This window comes from Podarcis erhardii, assembly GCF_964252035.2.
Source record: "Podarcis erhardii genome assembly, chromosome: 14".
NCBI lineage: Eukaryota > Metazoa > Chordata > Lepidosauria > Squamata > Lacertidae > Podarcis > Podarcis erhardii.
The window spans coordinates 14,144,672-14,165,689 of NC_138503.1; the positions used below are offsets into that span (position 1 = coordinate 14,144,672).

The window sequence follows — 21,018 nt, forward strand, 5'->3', positions numbered from 1 at the left end:
AGCACATCAATAGCCTTCTGGCTGCCCTGGTAAATGTTTCAAGATACAGGCAAATCACACCAGCAGAATTTTAAGAAGGTATTCACAAAAGGCCAAAGCAAGTCACTATCAGGACAGCAATTTACCTGGGATAGAAACTTAAAGATAGGCCAGTGGGTTGGAGGGGCAGGACTCACACCGGTGGCACTACATGTGATTTTTAATTTGCATTTTTCAAGAAAACTGGAATTTATACCAGTCTTCTACTAATTATGCCATCAGGCATTTCTTCCAAATCCTTTCATAGCAGCTTAAGGTTCAAGCAGTGACGGGTGAAACCTGCCTTTGAAAGCTGAACCATGAGAGATCCCAGGAACTGCACTACTAAGCATGGGTAGGCAAGCTAAGGTCCGGGGTCCGGATCCGGCCCAATCATCTTCTAAATCCAGCCTGCAGACGGTCTGGGAATCAGTGTGTAGAATGTGTCCTTTTGTTTAAAATGCATCTCTGGGTTATTTGTGGGGCATAGGAATTTGTTCTTTTTTTCCAAAATATAGTCCGGCCCCCCACAAGGTCTGAGGGACAGTGGACTGGCCCCCTGCTGAAAACGTTTGCTGACCCCTGACTGATTGAGACTCCTCACCTCTGTTCCCGTGGAACTGACTGAGCTTAATGAAAATACACAATTGAACGAGTATCACCAGGAGTGTCAGATTGGAGGGGAGGAGCTGTAAGTGCTTCTGGACTGTCGTTATTTTGAATCACATTCCAGCAAATTCACATTGTGGAATTATAGTTGACTGGCAAACCTTGGCCATCATTCTCCCCACCCCCATATCAGACTTTTTGTGATAAGGAAAGTGACAGGAAAATGCATTGGACAGTGTGTCATAACACTTGCTTTGACCCAATGATATCTCATGTCCCCACAAACCATCAGAATGGATGCTTATTAAATAGCCAACATCAGCTAATCTCCCTGCAACAAAACAGGATGCTCAAGAGATGGGGTGCTTTTCGGGTGACCTAAGTCTCCCTGACATTTTGGGTGTGATTCCCCTCCTCATATTGAATCTAATGGCAGAGCGGAGACAAAAATACATTCGGCATAAGCCTACATACTCTAATTTTGGAAAGTGCCTTGTTTGCACATACACTCATCCATCTGCAAAACAATATTAAAAAGTCTTTACAGACTCTTCTCACCTCTACAGGGACGCAGGTGCCAAAATTCCGTCTTCTGGATAAGGTAAAAGTGGTTTTTAAAATGAACTAAATTAAAGCAAAAATGAATTGAGGAAATGGATGAAAGAGAGAAAGTAAAATAATAACATATTAAAATAAATTATTAAGTAAAAAAATAAGGTTGAAAGGACTTGCTGAAATAAAAATTTGAACTTGAATACAGAAATGGGAGGTGTGGGGAGGTCAAGAAAATAAGTAAAGGGAAGTTGTCATGCAAAGGATTTAAATTATTTTTGTTTCTTTTTTCTTTTTTAATGATTGCATTTTTTCTCTGTATTTCTCTGTTTTTTTTTCTGGTTTTTTTATGCCTTTTGTGTTCTATTGTGTATTTTTTGTTTCCCCCCCCCCATGCTTTCTTTGTAATCTTTAAAAAATTTGAATAAATATTATTAAAAAAAACAAAAACAAAATTCCGTCTTCTGCCCAATTGTTAAGATTACAAGAGCCCTGACCTCCAGGCTGTGTATGTAGCCTTCCCAACTGAGGAGTTCTGGTCTTAGGCAGAACCTAAACCCAGATAAATCGACCCCTCTCCAATGCTGCTTTGAACCCCCTTTAGGTGTTTATGCCTAGCTAGAAAGTGTGCTTGCACTCTGGTCATGCTTCTTGTTGGCCTGGATGGAGGACGGAGAGGATACACGAGTGTGTGTAGAAACAAACCTCCTCTACCCAAAGGTGAAATTCAAACTCATTGTTCCCTTCACTTTTGCTTGTGGCCCTGCCCATCATGAGCATATGGACCCCAGAAGGTTGTCCATATGGGGATGTGGCTCTCAGGCTGATAGCTCAGTTGGTTAAAGCATGGTGCTGATAACACCAAGGTCGCAGGTTCGATCCCCATATGGGACTGCGGCATATTCCTGCATTGCAGGGGGCTGGACTAGATGATCCTCAGGGTCCCTTCTGTCTTTATGATTCTATGCATTTACCCAGGCTAAGTTGTTTAGGGAAGTTTTTAATGTTTGGTGTTTTATGGTTTTTTTTAATATTCTGTTGGGAGCCGTCCAAAGCGGCTGGGGAAACCCAGCCAGATGGGCAGGTTATAAATAATAAAATTATTATTATTCCTTCCAGTAGCACCTTAGAGACCAACTAAGTTTGTTACTGGTATGAGCTTTCATATGCATGCACACTTCTTCAGATACACACGAAAACTCATACGGATAACAAACTTAGTTGGTCTCTAAGGTGCTACTGGAAGGAATTTTTTTATTTTGTTTCGACTACGGCAGACCAACCTGGCTACCTACCTGTAACTATTATTATTATTGTGGAGGATAAGATGGGTGGCAGCTCTTTCCCACCCCTCATACCATTTGAGGCTGACCTCTAACTCTGCCTAAATGCAGGTCTACCACTGTTGCCTGCAGAACTTTTACATTCAAATGCCCGTAATTTAATATGGGGAAGGGCCATAGTTCCACAGTAGAGTTCCTTCTTTGTGCACAGGAGATCCCAGGTTCAATCCTAGACCTGGGAGAGATCCCCTGACTAAAACACTGGAGAACTGCTGCCAGTCAGTGTAGGCTGTACTGAGCTAGGTGGACCAACAGCCTGACTTGAGTAGAAGGCAGCTTCTTATTGTTAATCAGCTGCAATTCGATGCATTTTTTTTAAAAAAAAACCCAGCTTGAATATTCTGCCAGAATCCATATTGGAAAAGAGTTGAAAGCAAGCGTAGGCAGGAGGTGGGGAAGCAAGGCAGAGGTGGGGAGTGGAAAATGTGGTTCTCAAGAAACCACTGGTGCAGCAAAGACTTTGCTCTGCCAGGAACTGAGAGAGAAGAAAACAGGGTATGCAAATAAGACTAGCTGGCCTAACAGGTGCAATTATTTGATGGGGAATTCCACCACCGAATGGTCCGATTCAGTGTAAGGCAGCTTTCTGTGTTCCTATCTATGATAATTCCTTCTCAGTCTCCATTGCATCCTCTGCGTATTATCCAGTGGGTGCTTTTTGAGATGGCCTGGTGTCTTGTCACGTGCTCTCTGAAGCCCACGGTGATGTGTTTGTGAGGCATTGTGAGAGACTCGGGCTCCGCTATTGCTGCAGTTGAATCTGGCAAGGTTTTCTGGGAGACTGGCTTGCCCACTTTTGTTGCATGAGTTTTGGCTGAGGAAGTGGACAAGGAGGTGTGTGGTCAGGTCCAAGCAGACATTTGTCTGTGCAAAGCATGTGCTCCATCCCTCCCGCATGCAGCAATTCCTCAACATTATGCAGAGTTGTTTTAAAGATTACTGCAATAATATATGTGAAGAATGTGTTCGAAGTTCTTTTATGTATAGTTTTATTACCCAAAATACAAAAGAGCATTAGGGAGGGGGGAGGAATACCAAAAAAGAAGGAAAATACTAGAATGACATCCAATAATTATGAAAGTAACAATAAATATATTACTTTTTTCTCACATAATTCATGCATCTCCCAGGGAAACATTGATTTCTATCTGTGAAATCCCTAACTATTCCTTGACGCATTTGATCACCAAGCACCTGCCACTTTGCGTTTCCTGATACTCCTGTTTTTTTCACCTTCATTAGTTTAATTATCCCCAGATGCTACCAGAACTTTCTAATCAGTTCTATTTAAGTTGGTTTTCTGCAGAATTAAATTCTAAGCATTATTATGCTCCCAGAGCAGAGTGCTGCCTCAAAATTAACCTCTGATATGAGAGACGGAGAACGAACATATTCTTCTTCTTGGTGTGCACTCACTTGAAAGGAAAAATAAATTTAGTTTTGTACGTTTCCTCTCTCTTCCTCCATAACACACACATGAACACGTAAATGCAGAAAATCTGCCTCAAAAGCAGAATAGGCTAACAGAATTCACTATGATGCTATTGCCTTAAGTTATAGCCAAACTATAAACCGGGAAATATTCTCTCCAAACCTCTTGGTATCACCTTTCCCATTTACTTCTGCAACCACAATGGAAGTTGGGCACCTTGATCAAGCTAGGAGGTCAATCCAGGAGAGGAAATATACATTCAGAAATGGAGCTTCAGCAGGTTGCCCACCTGAATGGGTGCTTACATGCACACAATGTTGATGCACCCAATATGCTTTTGTGTACCCTATCCACACTTGTCAAACAGACAGATAACACTGTCAGCTCTGATCAGCAGCGAACACCTGTTTAGGGGCAGGGAATTCATGCCTAGCACCCCCTTCCCGCTGTAACAGGTGCTCAGTGCTATCAAAGCTGACAGTCTGGGCCAGCTGTTCGGCAAGGGAGCTTTCCCCCATCATGGAAGGCATGCAGCGGACGGCAGTCCATGAAGATCTCTGGATTGGGGCCAGCATGTTGCGTGGAATCCATTTTCCAGTCTGGTTTTTTTCTTTAAGTCAGATGGGCAGCTTTTGCTCAGGATCTAACTATCCCCCATCAAGGGAAGAACCAATTGCTAGGTCAGGATTAGCTAATCTGGGCACTGTGTTTCCTTCAAAGAAAAATCCCAGTGATGTGCATTTTGACTCGCTAGGAGGACTGCTTGGCTCTGCAAACACCTTTCTGAATATGTGCAGTTTCCTTCTGTCTGATATGCACTTTAGAATGGCAGGTGCCATTTCCAGGTTTTGGAGGGTGTTTACTCATAGTGAATCCCTTACTGCAGATGTGGCAAGCATACTTCGGCTTGAGGGCCACATTCCTTACTGGGCAACCTTTCAGGGGCCACATTTCATTGGTGAATGGGGCCATTGCTAAAGTAGGCACAGCAGAAAATGCAAACCTCTGTAGGCTAGTCAGCAGAATTTGGCCCAGTGGCATATCTTGTTGTCTTAACCTGATTTGTATTCTGAAGCTAAAACAGCACCAGCTGCCTAGACTGCACTACAATCTTTTCCCCTAAAAGCTGTTTCGAGACTATTCCTGCTTCACAAAATTGATGGAGAAATTGAATCTTTAAGGCTGCTGTCCTGTACCCATTTACCTGCAAGTAAGCCCCACTGAATTCAGAGGCACGCACTTCTGAGTAGATGTGTATAGGATTGCACTGTGAAATATTGGCTGCCCCAAAAAAGTCTGAGCTCAGCAGAGAGATCTAAAGCAAGACCTCGAAAATCCAAATCCAGACCTGCTAAAAACTGAATCTTGCTCTGCCACAAATAAAATAAAGAAGAATGAAAAGGGGGCTAAGAACTAAAGTGAAAACATGTTCAAATGTGTGACAGTCCCAATAGCATTCAGTGGTTTTTGTGGCAATCACAGAGGGTGAAGAGGAGACAAAATAGCATCTTCTCGACAACAAAAAGGCTTGCAATGAGGTTGATGCTGCTTGGGAACACCGTGCAGGCATCCTTCCTCATCAGCCCAAACTTCCTGCTAGACTGATGGCGACATAGAATAGAGTTTTAAGGGACCCTGAGGATCATCTACGAACCCCCTGCAATGCAGGAATATGATATGCGGGTGTTCATTACTGACCTGCAAGGAGTGAACCAGCTGACCCTGGGAATCCCTTCCAACCCTACAATTCTATGATTCTAAGGGGGCCCACTAGGAGCAGAAAGGGAAAGGCTGTACCTTGGGTGGAAAACTTCTGTATTGGATGCAGGTCGCCAGTTCAATCCCTGACACCCCCAGGTTGGGCTGGGAAAAGACTCCTGTCTGGAATTCTAAACAGCCACTGGCATTATGTGCAAGCAATACTACTCAGCTCAATGAACCAGTGGTCCAATTCAGTAAGGCAGCTCCCTATGCTCATGGATATGCCTGCTTTTTGTCGCTAGCTGGGCTCTGCAAGAACATAAGGGTTTGCAGAGCACATGGAAGGACATCACACATCAACATTTTGCTCAGCGCGTCGCAAGCTGTGCAGCCACCAACTGCATAACATGCCCAAGCTGTCCCCAGTGTATTTTATACAGAAAGATGGAATGTAACCCAACTGCATGGTAAACACAGGGGTGACAATCCAAATCATTTGATCTTTAGGTATTTGCCCTGAAACTGACTTGAAAAAATAAAAATGGAAGCTTGTACATCTTTGACATGCACAAGTGGGAAAGTTGTTTGGGGGCATATGCTTTGTTTTGTAATTTTCATTTGTTCTAGGCAGGGAAGGGATACTGGGAGATCTGAGCAGAGGGCTTCATCTTCTGGGTTAATGATAAAACGTTGGACATGCCAGTTCTCTGGCAGTCTGAGAAACACAGTGATTCTTAAGCTCCTAAGCAGGCTGCACAATCAGGATATTGCCTCCTTATTTCCCTTATTTCAATGCCATTTTTCTTTCAGAAGGAAGCAACCCTCTTACTCCCTCCTTCGTTTCATGTATAATACCATCCTTAAATTTTATTTAAATAGATAGGGTTCTAATCCGTCTTACTCATACTCAAAGTAGGCATGTCTACTTTCAATGGGCCTACTTAGAGTAAAACCCATGTTATTTGCCCCCTGCCCCCCACAAAAACAATAAAGAAAAATGTGGATTAGAAACATCCAAAGAGGGGAACATGCTGCGTTCTCTATTAAAATTGAAAATTAAATATAAACTTCCTCAGTACCAAGCATTTTACGCAATATTCCTGTTTAGTGTTACAAAGGGGGAAAGTAGGGCTCACAAGGCAGGGATACAAGTGGGTCCAGTAAAGTCAATTTACAGCTTGGTTCCACTTCAAAATGTTTGAGAAGTCCTGGACTCATGAGTCATTTTCGAACAACATACAACCCCCTCTGCAATGTTCTTCCTCTCTCTCTTATGCAGGGTATAAGGAAACTGTGGTCCTACAGATGTTGTTGAACTCCATCTCCCATTAGCCTTAGGCAGCATGGCCAGTGGTCAGGGATGATGGGAATTGTAGTCCAAAACATCTAGGGGGTGCACAAGCTCCCCATCCCTGCTCGTGCCCTTCTTCCCAGGAAACCCTTTTAGCTATGGCTGAGTGACCAGTAGTTGTAGTGTTGTAGATTTTGGGATTTCCTCAGGTAACATGACCTTGGCACTGGCACTCCTCCAAGTGGCTCCACATCCCTGTCCACAAACTTATTCTCTTCTTCTGGGCCGTCCCATACCACTATGCAGAAAAGAGGTCAAGTCAGATGACAGACTGATCTAGTCTGCACCAGGAACACCTTGTACTATGTCTTTAAAACAGCTATCTCAGCGCACTAGCTCATGGCTTAGGTCATCATGCATCTTGAGACTGTTTTCTCACACGACACGCCGTTTGTCACATTTCCACGCACATCTCAAATATAAAACATACATAAAATGTTCACACTATACCTTTAAAGCACATTCTTTCCTCCCCTCAAAGAAATTTGGGCACTGTTGTTGTTTCTTACCATGCACAGTTGTAATTCCCAACAGCCCTTAAGAAGCTACCGTCCCCCAGTCTTTTCTGAAAGACAATGTGCTTTGCACATGCTGTGTAGTGTGTACGCAGCTGAGACATATGCATACCTGGTTTAAAAATAACTCCAGTCTGCTTCCCTACATGTGAATACACACAGCCCAAAAGGGAGATCTGAATTTCTTTTACCACCGTATGAGAGAGGAAATGTCTTCAGCGTTGCATGGTTCTCTGCCTAGCTTTTCTGTTGCAATCCAACCCAGACCTTTAAGACGAGGTGGGTTATGTACTGGCACAGGATAAAAGCTAGCAAGTGAGCCATAAACCAGGAAATCCTGAAATCAAGTATCACCAACTCACATCACAAAATGGTCTTAAAGAAGCTACACCGTGAGCCTCCGTCTTCACATCTGCATGAGGATAATAATACTGGCATTTTGTTTTGTTTTGCACAACAGCTGCAAGAATTGGGATAGTTTTAACTAAAGTGCTTTCAACGCTTTTTAGCACCCCACATAATTCCCAAGTTGGTCTTGCTTTTAAATTCTTAATAGCAGGTAATCTACCATGTCAAAAACTAGAAAAAAGAGACATTTTGAGAAGCAACTTACTTGGACGGCGTATGAGATCCCAGTCTCCAAACTGGATTCACCCCTCTGCCTAAAGTCTTTTTCCTGTTTAGATATGAAAGCTGATTCCTCAGAGCCAGACAAGAAACTGTCCTCTTGGATATTTGTTTTGGCCTTTGTTGGCCTGTCTGGGTTTCCCCGGGAATAAGAAGCAGTCAGGCAGCTGGTTAAATTGATTTCTGGCAAGGTTGGGCTGCTCGGGACAGTTTGGCATTCGGTGAGCTTAATTCTTGGTACCTCCTTAGTCCGTAGGCAGAAGTTCTTGAAGCTTGGTAAGGCGGAAGGGTTGGCCAGCTTGATATTAGCCATCCGAGGGATCAAGGTGCACAGAGCAAGAGAGCTGTCCGGTGTCCCTATGGTGACATCTTCAATGGGCATGTTAGGCGTTGAGGAATGAGAAGCCGAAGACCCTTTAAGGTGCAAAGGACGGCTCTGCACATCTTCCTCCAGGGATGTGAGGGATTCATTTTTAAAACGACTGTACTTAGCCCTGTGAAGCATTCCTAGGTCTCTCAACAGTCCTACATATAGTATGTGTCCGCCGAGGCTGTGTGGAATGCGTTCTCTCATAGCCTTCAAAGTTCTGCAACTGGGTTCTCTTTCCCTACTACACCCTTCTCTAAATCGGCCGCCTTTTTATAAATAAGAGAAAGAAATATGGAATTAGGCAAACCAGAACTATTTTGAAAAGAAAGAAGAAAAGAGCAGATTTGGTTGTCACTGGTGTCCTCGTCAGGTTCCCAGGTGACTTCTCCCTTTTAATAAACTGAGCCTCGCTCTGTCTGGACATCTGGCTATTTGGAATTAAATCTGAATTAAATTTACACAAACACATGCATGCAGGTACACCAGAGAAAACTACAACCGTTTATTCTGAAGAGCTCTGCAAGCATGCAAGCAAGCAAGCTCTGCTTTGACCTCTCACTACCATAGCCCCCCATTTTAGCAATAGTCAAACCCTGGCTGCAATTAATTTTATCTAAATATATTTAAAATGAGAAAGGAAAACACTATTTCATATCAAAACAGCACAAGAGAGTTTAAATTTCTACCTTTCCTAGAACAGCAGCATTGAAAGGAGATTTTTCATTAGCATATTAATGCTGAATTTCTCTGTCAGGGGAAAAAATGCGATTTTAAAAATTCTTAATTCACAGAAATGTAGGTGAAAAGATCCCATGTTAAATAATTCTGCAGATGAAACTCAGTTTCTCTCAGTGAAACCCTGGTAATTCTTGAAAAATCCTTTAGCACCACAATAAGCAAAATACTCCTCGTAGATTTATGATCCGGCACAATTGGACTTCAGATTCATCATCAGTCAGTGGAAATATTACAGTGAAGCATCTCCAGCAGCCTTTTGAGTCATCCGTAGGTTTTCCTCAGTAGCCAGGTCATGGTAGCTTATTTGTAGGGAAGATTAAAAGAAAGAGAATGTTGCAGTTTTTATGAATGAAGTTTTCTGAATGAATTTCCCTGTGTGCAAGCGAAATAAATCTGTGAATGAAGCTGAGAATGGCTGTAACTGACTGACAGTCCCAGGGGTGTTTAATTTCCAGCCAATCAGGAGAAAGCTCAGTGACTCATGCACCATAAATACACTAAACTAGTAGCCATGCAAAATGTGACTTTTAGTGATGGGGGCAATTCTTAATGTTCTGGTAGGCAGTGAATGGATGAAGACATCAATAATTACGCTGCCAATGTGTGCAATTCATTTTTTTTCCTGTTGAGAAAAAACGTGTGTGTGTATGTGCTGTTATTTCTGCAATGCAGCATGAGAAGGCTAGTAGAGAAGGAAACAAGCAAACATCTTTTCCACCAGCGTTAGTTCATATGGTATAAAATCGGGAGGGGGTGGTAATGATGTACCATTCTTAGAAGAAGAGTTCCTTTTTGTTGACTCTCGGTTCAATATCTAATGACACTTCCTGTGCCTATCAAATTTACTCTGAAGACATGAGAAAAACTGCAAAGGACTGAGCACAGACCGGAAGTGAGGCTGAGTCGGCAGTGCAATAAAGCACATTGCATCCACCGAAATTGCTAGCAGTCTTAGCCATTAGTGAGGAACACAAAACTGCATTAAGCAGTGGGGCTGACCCAATGATTTAATGCTTATTACAAAGGATGTGTGTATTACACTTAAAAACAAGAATCTGAATTCTGTACTAGAGAGTAAAAGCTGAAATTAGCGGCCAAAATGCACACACAAATTGTCAAAAAAATATATTTACTTACTTCGCACACTTTTATTCTATATCTGATAGAAATCTGATTTGGTGCAAGGCAGCCATTTGTCCATGTAGCTTTGTGTTGTCCCCTCTGACCGGCATCAGATCTCCAAGTCTTTACAGGAACGAATACAGAACCAGCATGGGGTATGCAATGGGCATGTGTTGTTGTTATTATTATTATTATTATTTATTAAATTTCTTTACTGCCCTTCACCTGAGGTTCATAGAGCAATTTACAACATAAAAACACAAAATACATAACATAATAAGGAACAAAAATGATACCCCCTCCCCAGTTTAAAAGGTTTAATTAGCCATGATCACTTGCAGAGTTAAGCCCATGACAGCCTCTTTCCCACAAAACACTTCTTCAGCCTCAAGTCAATACCATGGGGAAGCCTAACCAACACCAGCACTTGCTAACTATTGACAGTCAAACAAAACCCTTCAGTGTACATGTGGTGATGTTCAGAAACGTGGCTGATGAAAGCAGGGGTGATGTAGTGACCCAGGTTCAAACATCTACTTCCTGGGTGACCAGGTCACTTTCTCTTCATGTTTTCAGCTGTTAGTTTCGGGCAACATCCTGACTCTCAAGCCAGGAGCCTTCATGATGCTAAGTAGCAAGACTGGGACAATATTACCTTCAACTGGACTCGTTCAGTTGTAGGTACCAGGTATAGAGATCAAGCCTAATGGAAGAAAACCTAGACCTCATAGGAAGCAACAAGGAAACCAGAATCTTCCCATTGAGTCCAACCATTAACTTAGCATTTATATATCTGAGCAGAACCAGAGATCCCCCAGTCCCTCAGCAGAGCTGCAGGACATTTAAAGGGGTGACACTCTTACCTGAGACCTGTTAGTGCTTTTGCAGTGCCTCAGCTTGCACCTTCTGCCTTCTTCCACTGGGACCTCTTGCCTTTCCTTCAGGATACCTTGGGTGGTAGATGGCAAAGCTCACACCCTGGAAACTCCAAGCTACCTGTCCTGTGTTCGGGGACCAAGAAATCATCATCATCTCCTTAATCTGTTTATGGAGTGCCACCTAAAACACCAGCTGAGTCCAATTAAAAGGCTGAGATGAGAGGCCTCCCAGGCACTGAGTCAGTTTTTTCTTAAAGGACCCGGGGCAGGAATCAGCAGTAGGCCCCCACCAGGGTGTTGGGGCCCTGGCAGATGCCCAAAGATGTAGGGTGATGGTGCTAGCCGTGGTAGTTATGAACATAATATAAAGTAATTATTGGTTCATTCGATACAACAGACCTCGAATGTGGTCAGGCCTCTTGTGCCCTCTTACAATCTCTGCCTCTGACCCTCTCTCTGCACCCTACTTCATTCTTCTGTGTCCTGGACATGCCAATCAATATGTCAAACGCAGACACACAACTCCGTCATTGCTTTGTGTGCACTAACACACCATAAATAGATGTGGCAGAAGTGGCATGCATCCGACTGCCACTGACTCTGTCTGCTGTGATATCATGTCATGCTGAAAGATGCCAGTCTTGGCCTAGCACAAAAGGGGGTCTCTTCGGGAACTGGATTCAGAAGTTTGAAAGTGAGAATGTGAAAATGAGCAAGTACTCCATGGGCTTTTAAAGGACAGCTTGGTGGTGCAGAAGATCTTAATGAAAGCGGACAGATGCCATTCACTTTTCACATTGGGGTAGTCCCTCATACAGTGGCGTAGCGTTGGTTGGTGGTGCCCAGGGTGGGCAAGGGCAAGCGTGCCGGAGGGCGCATGCACACACGCTGGCCAGGGAGCGCCAGCCCAGCCCTTGCCACCGATGCTGCTGGAGCGACCCGACCCCCCCACCGGAGCAAAGAAGGGCCTGTCCATCCATGCAGGGGTGGGGGCGGGGAGCCTGGCCAGCTAACACAGCCCTTGGCGGGTGGAGAGTCACACCAGGTCGGGCTGTGCTGGGGGTGCTTGTGGGGGGTGTGCTTGGTTCATGCCCCCTCAAAAAATGTGTGCCTGGGGCCATGGCCCCACTGGCACACATACACACCCTATGCTGCGCCCCGGGCCCTCGTAACTAAATCACAACAGATCCCTCCAGTTTTTCTTTACATGACATTTAACATGATGGTCCTATGATTCTGGATGCCCCATGAGGGGTTCGCGTGATACCAGGGCAATCAGGGAAAAACTTGGGCTTTCCTTACAGGCACCAGTTCCTATGCCATAAATTCCTATGTGAGGGCTTTTTGTTAAAAACAAAGAAGTTTCCTTGCCACATCTTTTCCAATGATGAAAGGGAGATTAAAAAACATCAAAGGAAGACTCCCCTATCTAAAGGCACCAGTGTGTGGGCCTGTGGTGTGGGAGGAGACACATCATAATAACACACTCTTTTAGTAAGTCACAGGGTGCTGCACATGTGAAGCAAGATTTTTAAAAGCTGGCTTTTGTTTTGTTTTTAAAAAAGAACACAATCAGAAATAGCTTTCTAAACCAGCCTTAGCAGAAGGAGGTGGAAATGCATGAGTAAAAAGCTCTCTCCACCCCCCACCCCCCAAATTGGAAAAGCAAGCCGAAGTTTCAAGTTGGGCCTAATTTACCCACTAAAATACCCCTCAACATTATTCACGTCCCTCCAATGGTTTACAAGGCTGAGGGTTCAAGGCTTGTCCTACTCAGCGTAGGCCCATTGAAATAAATAGACGCGGCTAACTTTGTTCATTGGTTTCTATGGGTCTAACTCTGTAGTTGAATGAAACCCTGAGGCGTTCATCTGAAAGCAGCTGAAAGGTCCCCCACGTTCCAATCATAATCGTTCTCAGCCTTACCTGTGGTTCTCTGATTGTTTCAGATTGCTTTTCCATCGTTTCCCCAACTGTGCTTCTCTCTGGAAAAGCAGGGACGTGGCATCTGATGCAGAAAAACAATAACAGGAGCATCTCCCAGGACCAGGGCCTGGCAGGGAAGAGGCCATCGATTTAATCCCTCTGTTTCTGAATGTGCAATATTGGCAAGGTGGATTTGCAAGGTTTGCAATCAGAGAGCTGTTGTGGCAGAGCACATGCGCGGATCCCAACAAAGCCACCGTTTCCCACTAGGGCTGAAGTTCCTCCGAAGCACATTCTTCCAGAACCTTCTTCATACAAACTCCTCCTGTGTCATATTATGAGATGGAGCCTGAACAAAACATGGGGGGAGGGTGGGATGGAAAAGGCAGATAAACCGCTGAGGCTTTAAGACAGGCTTCCTCAACCTCGGCCCTCCAGATGTTTTGAGACTACAATTCCCATCATCCCTGACTACTGGTCCTGCTAGCTAGGAATCATGGGAGTTGTAGGCCAAAAACATCTGGAGGGCCAAGGTTGAGGAAGCCTGCTTTAAGACAATACCTGCGTATTTTCTGTGGACTCCCCCTGCCCTGCCCCCGCTGTCATCAGCAACACTTAACGCTACTCCTGGCCTGCTCCGGGTTACCAAAATTATTAAAGTCCATATACCTGATGCTGTTCTGTAGTTACACTAAAAAATAGAAGATAACCACCTTTAAGATCGCCCCGAAACCATATAACAAGCTATTTCTGTGGGGATAATTTTGTTTACATAGTTTCTTGCCTTGCTAGCAATGGCGCATACGCCCTGCCAGTCACAGATACCACACAGCGTATGTCATGGTTGGAGAAACTTTTCCAGCCCGAGGGCCACATTCCCTGGTGGTTAATATTCCAGGGTGGGTGGAGCCAGAGGCAAAATTGGGAGGGGAAAATGGATGCAACTCTTTTGAGCAGTAAGCTACGTTTAAGCCAGACATACCGTATTTTTTGCTCTATAAGACTCACTTTTTCCCTCCTAAAAAGTAAGGGGAAATGTGTGTGCGTCTTATGGAGCGAATGCAGGCTGCACAGCTATCCCAGAAGCCAGAACAGCAAGATGGATTGCTGCTTTCACTGCGCAGCGATCCCTCTTGTTGTTCTGGCTTCTGAGATTCAGAATTATTTTTTTTCTGTTTTCCTCCTCCCAAAAAAATAGGTGCATCTTGTGGTCTGGTGCGTCTTATAGAGCGAAAAATACGGTACATCAGTTTTCTGCACAAACAGAACACTGCCTGTGAGTGGAGACAGAGCATAGGAGGCCCGTGCAGAGCTTTTCTGAGGCCCAGGGAGGGGAATCTTGCTAGAATAAAGTTATAAACTCAAAACAAAAAGGCAGCTGGTCTCTGGTTGGACAGCCTGGCCCTCCAAGGCCTGGGGCAAGTGTACCCAGCTGCCCATGTATGGGCACAATAGTCTCCCCTTTTCTGCCACCTCAGAATCAGGCTAGCATTCATTCTGATTTGCTGGTACAAAGTTTAGGTTGAGTCAAGCGACTGTTAGTCCACACTTTCCATTGCATTTTCCTATCACTTTTCGCACTGCAAAAAGTCCGGGGGGTGTGTGTGTGTGTTGATCTCTTAAGAGATTGCTACAGAGGTTTGTGTCCTACTCAAGAGTTGACCAACTGATCTGACAAACCCAAAAGTATAATGCACCACATGAGGTAATGCTGTGCTGTTTTTTTTTAAAAAAAGAACCTGTCAAATTAATAGTTCAAATAAGAGTAGATCTATTTAAATTAATGGACCTGTTAGCGGTGCCCATTGATTTCAATGGGTCTACTTTGAGTAGGACTATCATTAGTTATAACTCCAGGTATATAAGAAGATTATGATTACTTTAGCTGTTGTCCTTTGCACATTTCAGTTGCAGTGATGTTGGAGTGAATTTTATCATGCACAGTATATACCGTATTTTTTGCACCATAACACTCACTTTTTTCCTCCTAGAAAGTAAGGGGAAATGTCTGTGCGTGTTATGGAGCGAATGCCTACGGATGGCGGGGGGATCTGCTGCAGTCGTGAGCAGAGGATCCACAGTTCCCCTTCCTTCCCTCCTCCGTGGCTTGCTTTGAAACAGCAAAGCGGGAGAAGAGCCGCTGAGTGGGAAGGAGAGAGGGACAGAGAGCCTGCTTGCTTTAAAGGAGCAAAGAGGGAGAGGAGAGGAGCCTTCTCCTCTTATACCCCTCTTCTGCATTATTAACAGCATCCTTCTCCACCCACCCCACGCGTGTCCCTTGTCCCTTGAGTGCTTTTCCTTCCCTCCCCACTTAAAACGTGGTTACAAAGCACAGATCCACATGGATCCTCAGGATTTTTGCATTGGGCTACCCCAAACTCACTGTCAGATCACATGTCTGTGGCCACAGCATGAACCACAAAAATCATACATCCGCTGTTTCATTTAGAATATTTTTTTTCTTGTTTTCCTTCTCTAAAAACTATGTGCGTGTTATGGTCGGGTGCGTGTTATAGAGCGAAAAATACGGTACTATATGGTTTGTTTTTATGCAATGGAACAATAGAGGTTTGAATTTGCATGTCATTTCTTCAGTAGAATTTCATACTTGTTGTTACACACTTTTTTCCCCCTTAGCATCATAGGAGTTTGCAACTTTAAGAGTGTGGAAGGTGAACTTTGAAGGAATTAGGCTGTACTTGCTGAGCAGAAGGAAAGATTGAAAAGTGGGGACCTAAAATGCAAGTATCAGATTTCATTGAAGTGGGCAGACTCTCTTTGCTAGCTATTGTTTGGAACCTCTCCTTCCTGCAAACAGATTTCTACCAAAATACCACAAAATTGCAACTTGCTTGTCTAAAAGAGAGGGAATAAATCCTCTCCCTTCTCCATAAGGCTTTAAAATATATATATATATATATTCCCACCAACAGGGAAGCGAGCAACAATAGGCTTTATTGACCTCTTCCACAGGAGAGCTTTAAACTGCAGTGGATGCTTCCTGTCACATGCACTCCCTCATGTTAATTCTCAGTGTGTGGGTGAGACAGACCGCAGTCACATTTACTGCCTTGTGAGTGAGGGGCGGAGAGGGAAGCGAGAGGCATGTGCCGGTGCCAGTGCTGGTATCGCTCGATGCAGAAGTCCAGAATCACGTTAGATCCCTGTTCATATAAAATGCATCACTTGTGGAAGGAAAAAAAAAAAGAAAGGAAAAGGATTTCAAAGGGAAGCAATCGTGATTGGAATTACACGTGCCATCACCCCTGCTAAGGAGATGGGGACTTTCTTTTCTCTTTTTTTTTAGTGCAAAAAGGCATCTGTTCTTGCTTTTCAGGCACAAATAGCATCGGTTTCTACCAGAGCCCAGCTTTTCGCTAGCATAAACAGCAATATTTATTGTCACTGGCAGACCTCCTGCCCAGCACTCAGCCTTCTTGGTGGCCATGTGCATCTACCTCCCCTCTCCCAGCTTCCCTTCCTCCAGAATAAACTCACAAAACCACCCCTTTCCCATCTTTCTAATCACAAGCTGCTCTTAATTTCTGCACCTGCTTCCAGCCCAGCTTTTTCCCTATCTTCCCCCGATTCCTCTTAACCAGGGGTCAGTAAACTTTTTCAGCAGGGGGCCGGTCCACTGTCCCTCAGACCTTGTGGGGGGCCGGACTATTTTTTTGGGGGGGGGAAATGAACGAATTCCTATGCCCCACAAATAACCCAGAGATGCATTTTAAATAAAAGGACACATTCTACTCATGTAAAAACACGCCGATTCCCGGACCTTCCTCGGGCCGGATTTAGAAGGTGATTGGGCCAGATCCGGCCCCCGGGCCCGTTTGCCTACCCATGCTCTTAATGCTTTTCAACTGACACACCAGAAATCCCCAAGTGAGGACCAGTCTGACCTAAGGCAGGTCACCTGAGTAATGCAACCGCCATTCCCCCCCTTTGCTGCTCATTGTTGGGGCAGGGTGGGGGTGGGGTGGAGCAAGGTTGCAAATATATTATATATACTTAAAAAATGGGGCAAGTAAACCCCAAATGGCTGGAACTTATGTCAAAAGGCCTGTCTAGGCTACGTGTGGTAGCGAGGAAGAGAAACATGCACAATTAAAATACTTAACTGGTTGGCATTAAAGGTAGGCCCTGGCTTGGAGACACTGAAAACTACACTGAACATAAAAAGCGGCCTAATACGAAGCGAGACCATTTGTCCATCTAGCCCAATATTGTCTGTTCTGACTGGCAGCCGCTCTGCAGGGACTAAAGTAGAGGTCTACCTGTTCCTTCTAACTGGAGACAGCAGGGATGGAACCTGAGACCGTCTGCAAGTAAAGGATGCACTCTACTGCCAGCTTTCGCCCAAGACATTTTGCTGCCTGAGGCAAAGGACAAGATGGCGCCCTACCCCATTCCAGATACAGGAGCTGCCTGGGCTAACGACTGAAACTCACTTCAACACTGAAGATAACATCTTCCGTTGTACCTGAGGGTGTGGGGCAGGCACAACTCTCGTCTAACAGAGGGGAATGTGCAGGGGGCTGAGGGGGGGGGAAACCCCAAGGGGCTGCTACTGCTGCCGCCGCCACCCTTCATCACTCCCAGCATCCACCACCAATAGGTGCCAACTCCTTGGGGACCAGCTCTTCTGGAGCCCCCAATATCCCCCCATGTTTAGAACCATCGGGGGGCAGATGAGGCCAATCGCAGAGCAGCTTCCATGGCCAACACCTCCTCCTGCTGAAGAGGGCCAGGAGGGAAAAAGCTGCCCCCAGCAGCAGAGGAAGGAAGAGGTGGTTGATTTTGGAGCCATGTGCGGCACGGCTTCAGTGGCCAGCGGCACCTCCTTCCCCCTATTAAGGGGAAGACAGGGGAAGCAGCCCTCAGCCAGTGGCAGTAGGTGGCCCAGAGAGGAGCCGCCAATGGCCATTGAAGCTGTGCTTGCATATTTGGCTTTACCCCTTTGCTCCTCCCAATGTCTCGCATGCATCATCAACATTCCCCCAAATCTTGTGCACAAGTTGGCGCCTCTGGCTATGCCTAATGGTAGGGCTGGCCCTGTCTCCTGCTGCTCCAAACCATTTTCCAATTCTCTACACACATGGATGGGACATGGGTGGCACTGGTTAAACTACAGAGCCTAGGATTTGCCGATCAGAAGGTTGGCGGTTCGAATCCCCGCGACGGGGTGAGCTCCCATTGCTCAGTCCCTGCTCCTGCCAACCTAGCAGTTCAAAAGCACATCAAAGTGCAAGTAGATAAATAGGTACCACTCTGGCAGGAAGGTAAACGGCGTTTCCGTGCACTGCTCTGGTTCACCAGAAGCAGCTTAGTCATGCTGGCCAGATGACCTGGAAGCTGTACGCCGGCCAATAAAACGATATGAGCACCACAACCCCAGAGTTGGCCACGACTGGACCTAATGGTCAGGAGTCTCTTTACCTTTACCTTACACACATGGATAGAGGGAGTGAAGTCTAAAAGACAATTTTACACACCGATAGGAAATTATGTACCTGTGCTGTGGGAGCCTGTTGTCTTTGTTCATGGAGCTTTTCCCAGTAGTGATGTATGGAAGTGAGAGCTGGACCATCAAGAAGGCTGATCGCCGAAGAATTGATGTTTTTGAATTATGGTGCTGGAGGAGACTCTTGAGAGTCCCATGGTCTGCAAGAAGATCAAACCTCTCCATTCTGAAGGAAATCAGCCCTGAGTGCTCACTGGAAGGACAGATCCTGAAGCTGAGGCTCCAATACTTTGGCCACCTCTTGAGAAGAGAAGACTCCCTGGAAAAGACCCTGATGTTGGGAAAGACTGAGGGCACAAGGAGAAAGGGACAAGAGAGGACGAGATGGTTGGACAGTGTTCTCGAAGCCAGCAGCATGAGTTTGACCAAACTGTGGGAGGCAGTAGAAGACAGGAGTGCCTGGCATGCTCTGGTCCATGGGGTCACAAAGAGTCGGACATGACTAAACAAGCTGTGGGAGCAGGGAAGCAAATGGACCTCAGCATATGTGGTGCCTATGCCCCCATCCCCCTTTCAAGGGGGCAGTGGTAATCTGAGATATACATGTTGATCTCTCATTGATGCATTGAAAACTTTGTTGAAAACTCTTTCAATTCAGCAATCTCACATCCTCTTATCACTCCATCCTCTTATCACATGGATAAGGACTCTGCAACTTTGTAGATGGGACTCCAATCCTTATTGTGCCCAGTGAGCATGAACTCCCCTTATTGTGGTATTAGGACCTGTGCTTATAAACTTGTACATGAACTATCTAGAATTGTGGAGTGGGGAAAAGCAACCAAATAGCCATGTTTGCTGAGGATACTAAACTGTACGGGGTTGTTGAAGAAAAAAAAGGATTCTGAAGAGCTCCAAAAGGACCTCTCCAATCTGAACGAATGGGCAGTAAAATAGCAAATTTAGTATAATAAGTGTAAAGTATTGCAGAAAGGGGCATAAAATATTAATTTCACATATATGCGCATGAAGTCTAAATTGGGAGTGACTGACAAGGAGCAAGACCTTGGGGTCACAACAGATAGCTAAAAAATTGAAAATGTCAGCTATGTGAAAAAGGCAAATGCTGAATATTAAATTGCTTCATTCCACATCTTCCAGTTTGTAATACTTCAGTGGGCCAATCCACCCAGGCAAAGCCTTCACTGCTGAGTGCAGATTATTATTATTATTAATAATAATAATAATACCCCGCCCTCCCCAGCCAGGGCCGGGCTCAGGGTGGCTAACAAGCAAGAATAAAAATAAGTTGAATGAATACAACTTAAAAACAAAATTAAAATACAACATTAAAATATTGAAACAATATAATATTAAAATGTAGCCTCATCGCAGGAGGAGAAAGGAAAAGAAAAAAGAAAGAGGGGGAGGGAATCAAATTGGCTCCAAGCCAAAGGCCAGGCGGAACAACTCTGTTTTACAGGCCCTGTAAAAGATAGCACTTTCCTGATGCCCAATGTCACCACACATGGAATACTTTTATTCAATAAAAGTTGGCCTGCACGCTCTCGCTGCAATAATAGAAAAATGTAGGGTAACCAAGAGCAGAAAAATCAAAGTGGTGCAATATATATGTGCAAATCAGCCCAATGATACACAACACGCAGTATTTCATCAGGCCCGAGGCAGTTTTTCATCCAGAGGAAGCGGAATAGTTCTTGCATTCATGCAATAACTGCATAAGCTTAATTTGTTTATTCACTTAAGTAAAAATTAAAAACTTGAGTGGCTTACAAATTTCCTCACAGGAAGCTTGTGACCTGAAGGGAGTATGACTTTGCAGCATTCGAACTTGAATACGCTGTACATTCAGTAACCTGCAACTATATGCACTCCTTGCTAACATCCTTTCTGTTTATGGCTAAAAGAGAGGCTATTTCTAACTCATGAGCAGGCAACCTACAACACAGATATTGCATATGGAGGACATTTGTAGTAAGAAACAAGTGCTAGGATGATCATTTCTGCATGACTCTTCCATGCCTATGTTAACTCCTTCCTAGCTTAGTAGACTAGTGAAAACTGAGGGCAGAGGCAGTACGTACTATACACAAAAATATTTTGGAGTTGTGGCACACTGGCCAGCACAGCCCATTTTAGTCACCACAGTTGAATATAGGGAGCTGGGAAAATCAATTTCCCTTCAAAAATGAGTTTTTACACAATAATGTTGACACAGAGAATTGAGAGCAACCATTAACAGCTTGGTGAAAAAAAAGCACACCACACCATTACTTTTTTATAATCATTTTTATTCATTATGGAAGAACCCCCACTAGTATTTACATAGTGCAAAAAGCTGTTATTAC

At 44.6% G+C, this 21,018-nt stretch overlaps 1 protein-coding gene across 1 annotated transcript in view; it reads right to left on the bottom strand.

Moving 5' to 3' along the window:
• Nucleotides 1-10,667, bottom strand: part of SHC4 (SHC adaptor protein 4) — a 49,472-nt gene extending 38,805 nt beyond the window's left edge. The window contains exons 1-3 of the mRNA XM_081838963.1: nt 10,630-10,667; nt 9,205-10,392; nt 8,135-8,784 (exon numbers count right to left, since the gene is read on the bottom strand). Of these exons, the coding sequence (XP_081695089.1) occupies nt 8,135-8,722 (588 nt within the window). The 5' untranslated portion in view covers nt 8,723-8,784; nt 9,205-10,392; nt 10,630-10,667. The remainder of the gene's footprint in view (nt 1-8,134; nt 8,785-9,204; nt 10,393-10,629) is intronic.
• Nucleotides 10,668-21,018: the final 10,351 nt, after the last annotated feature.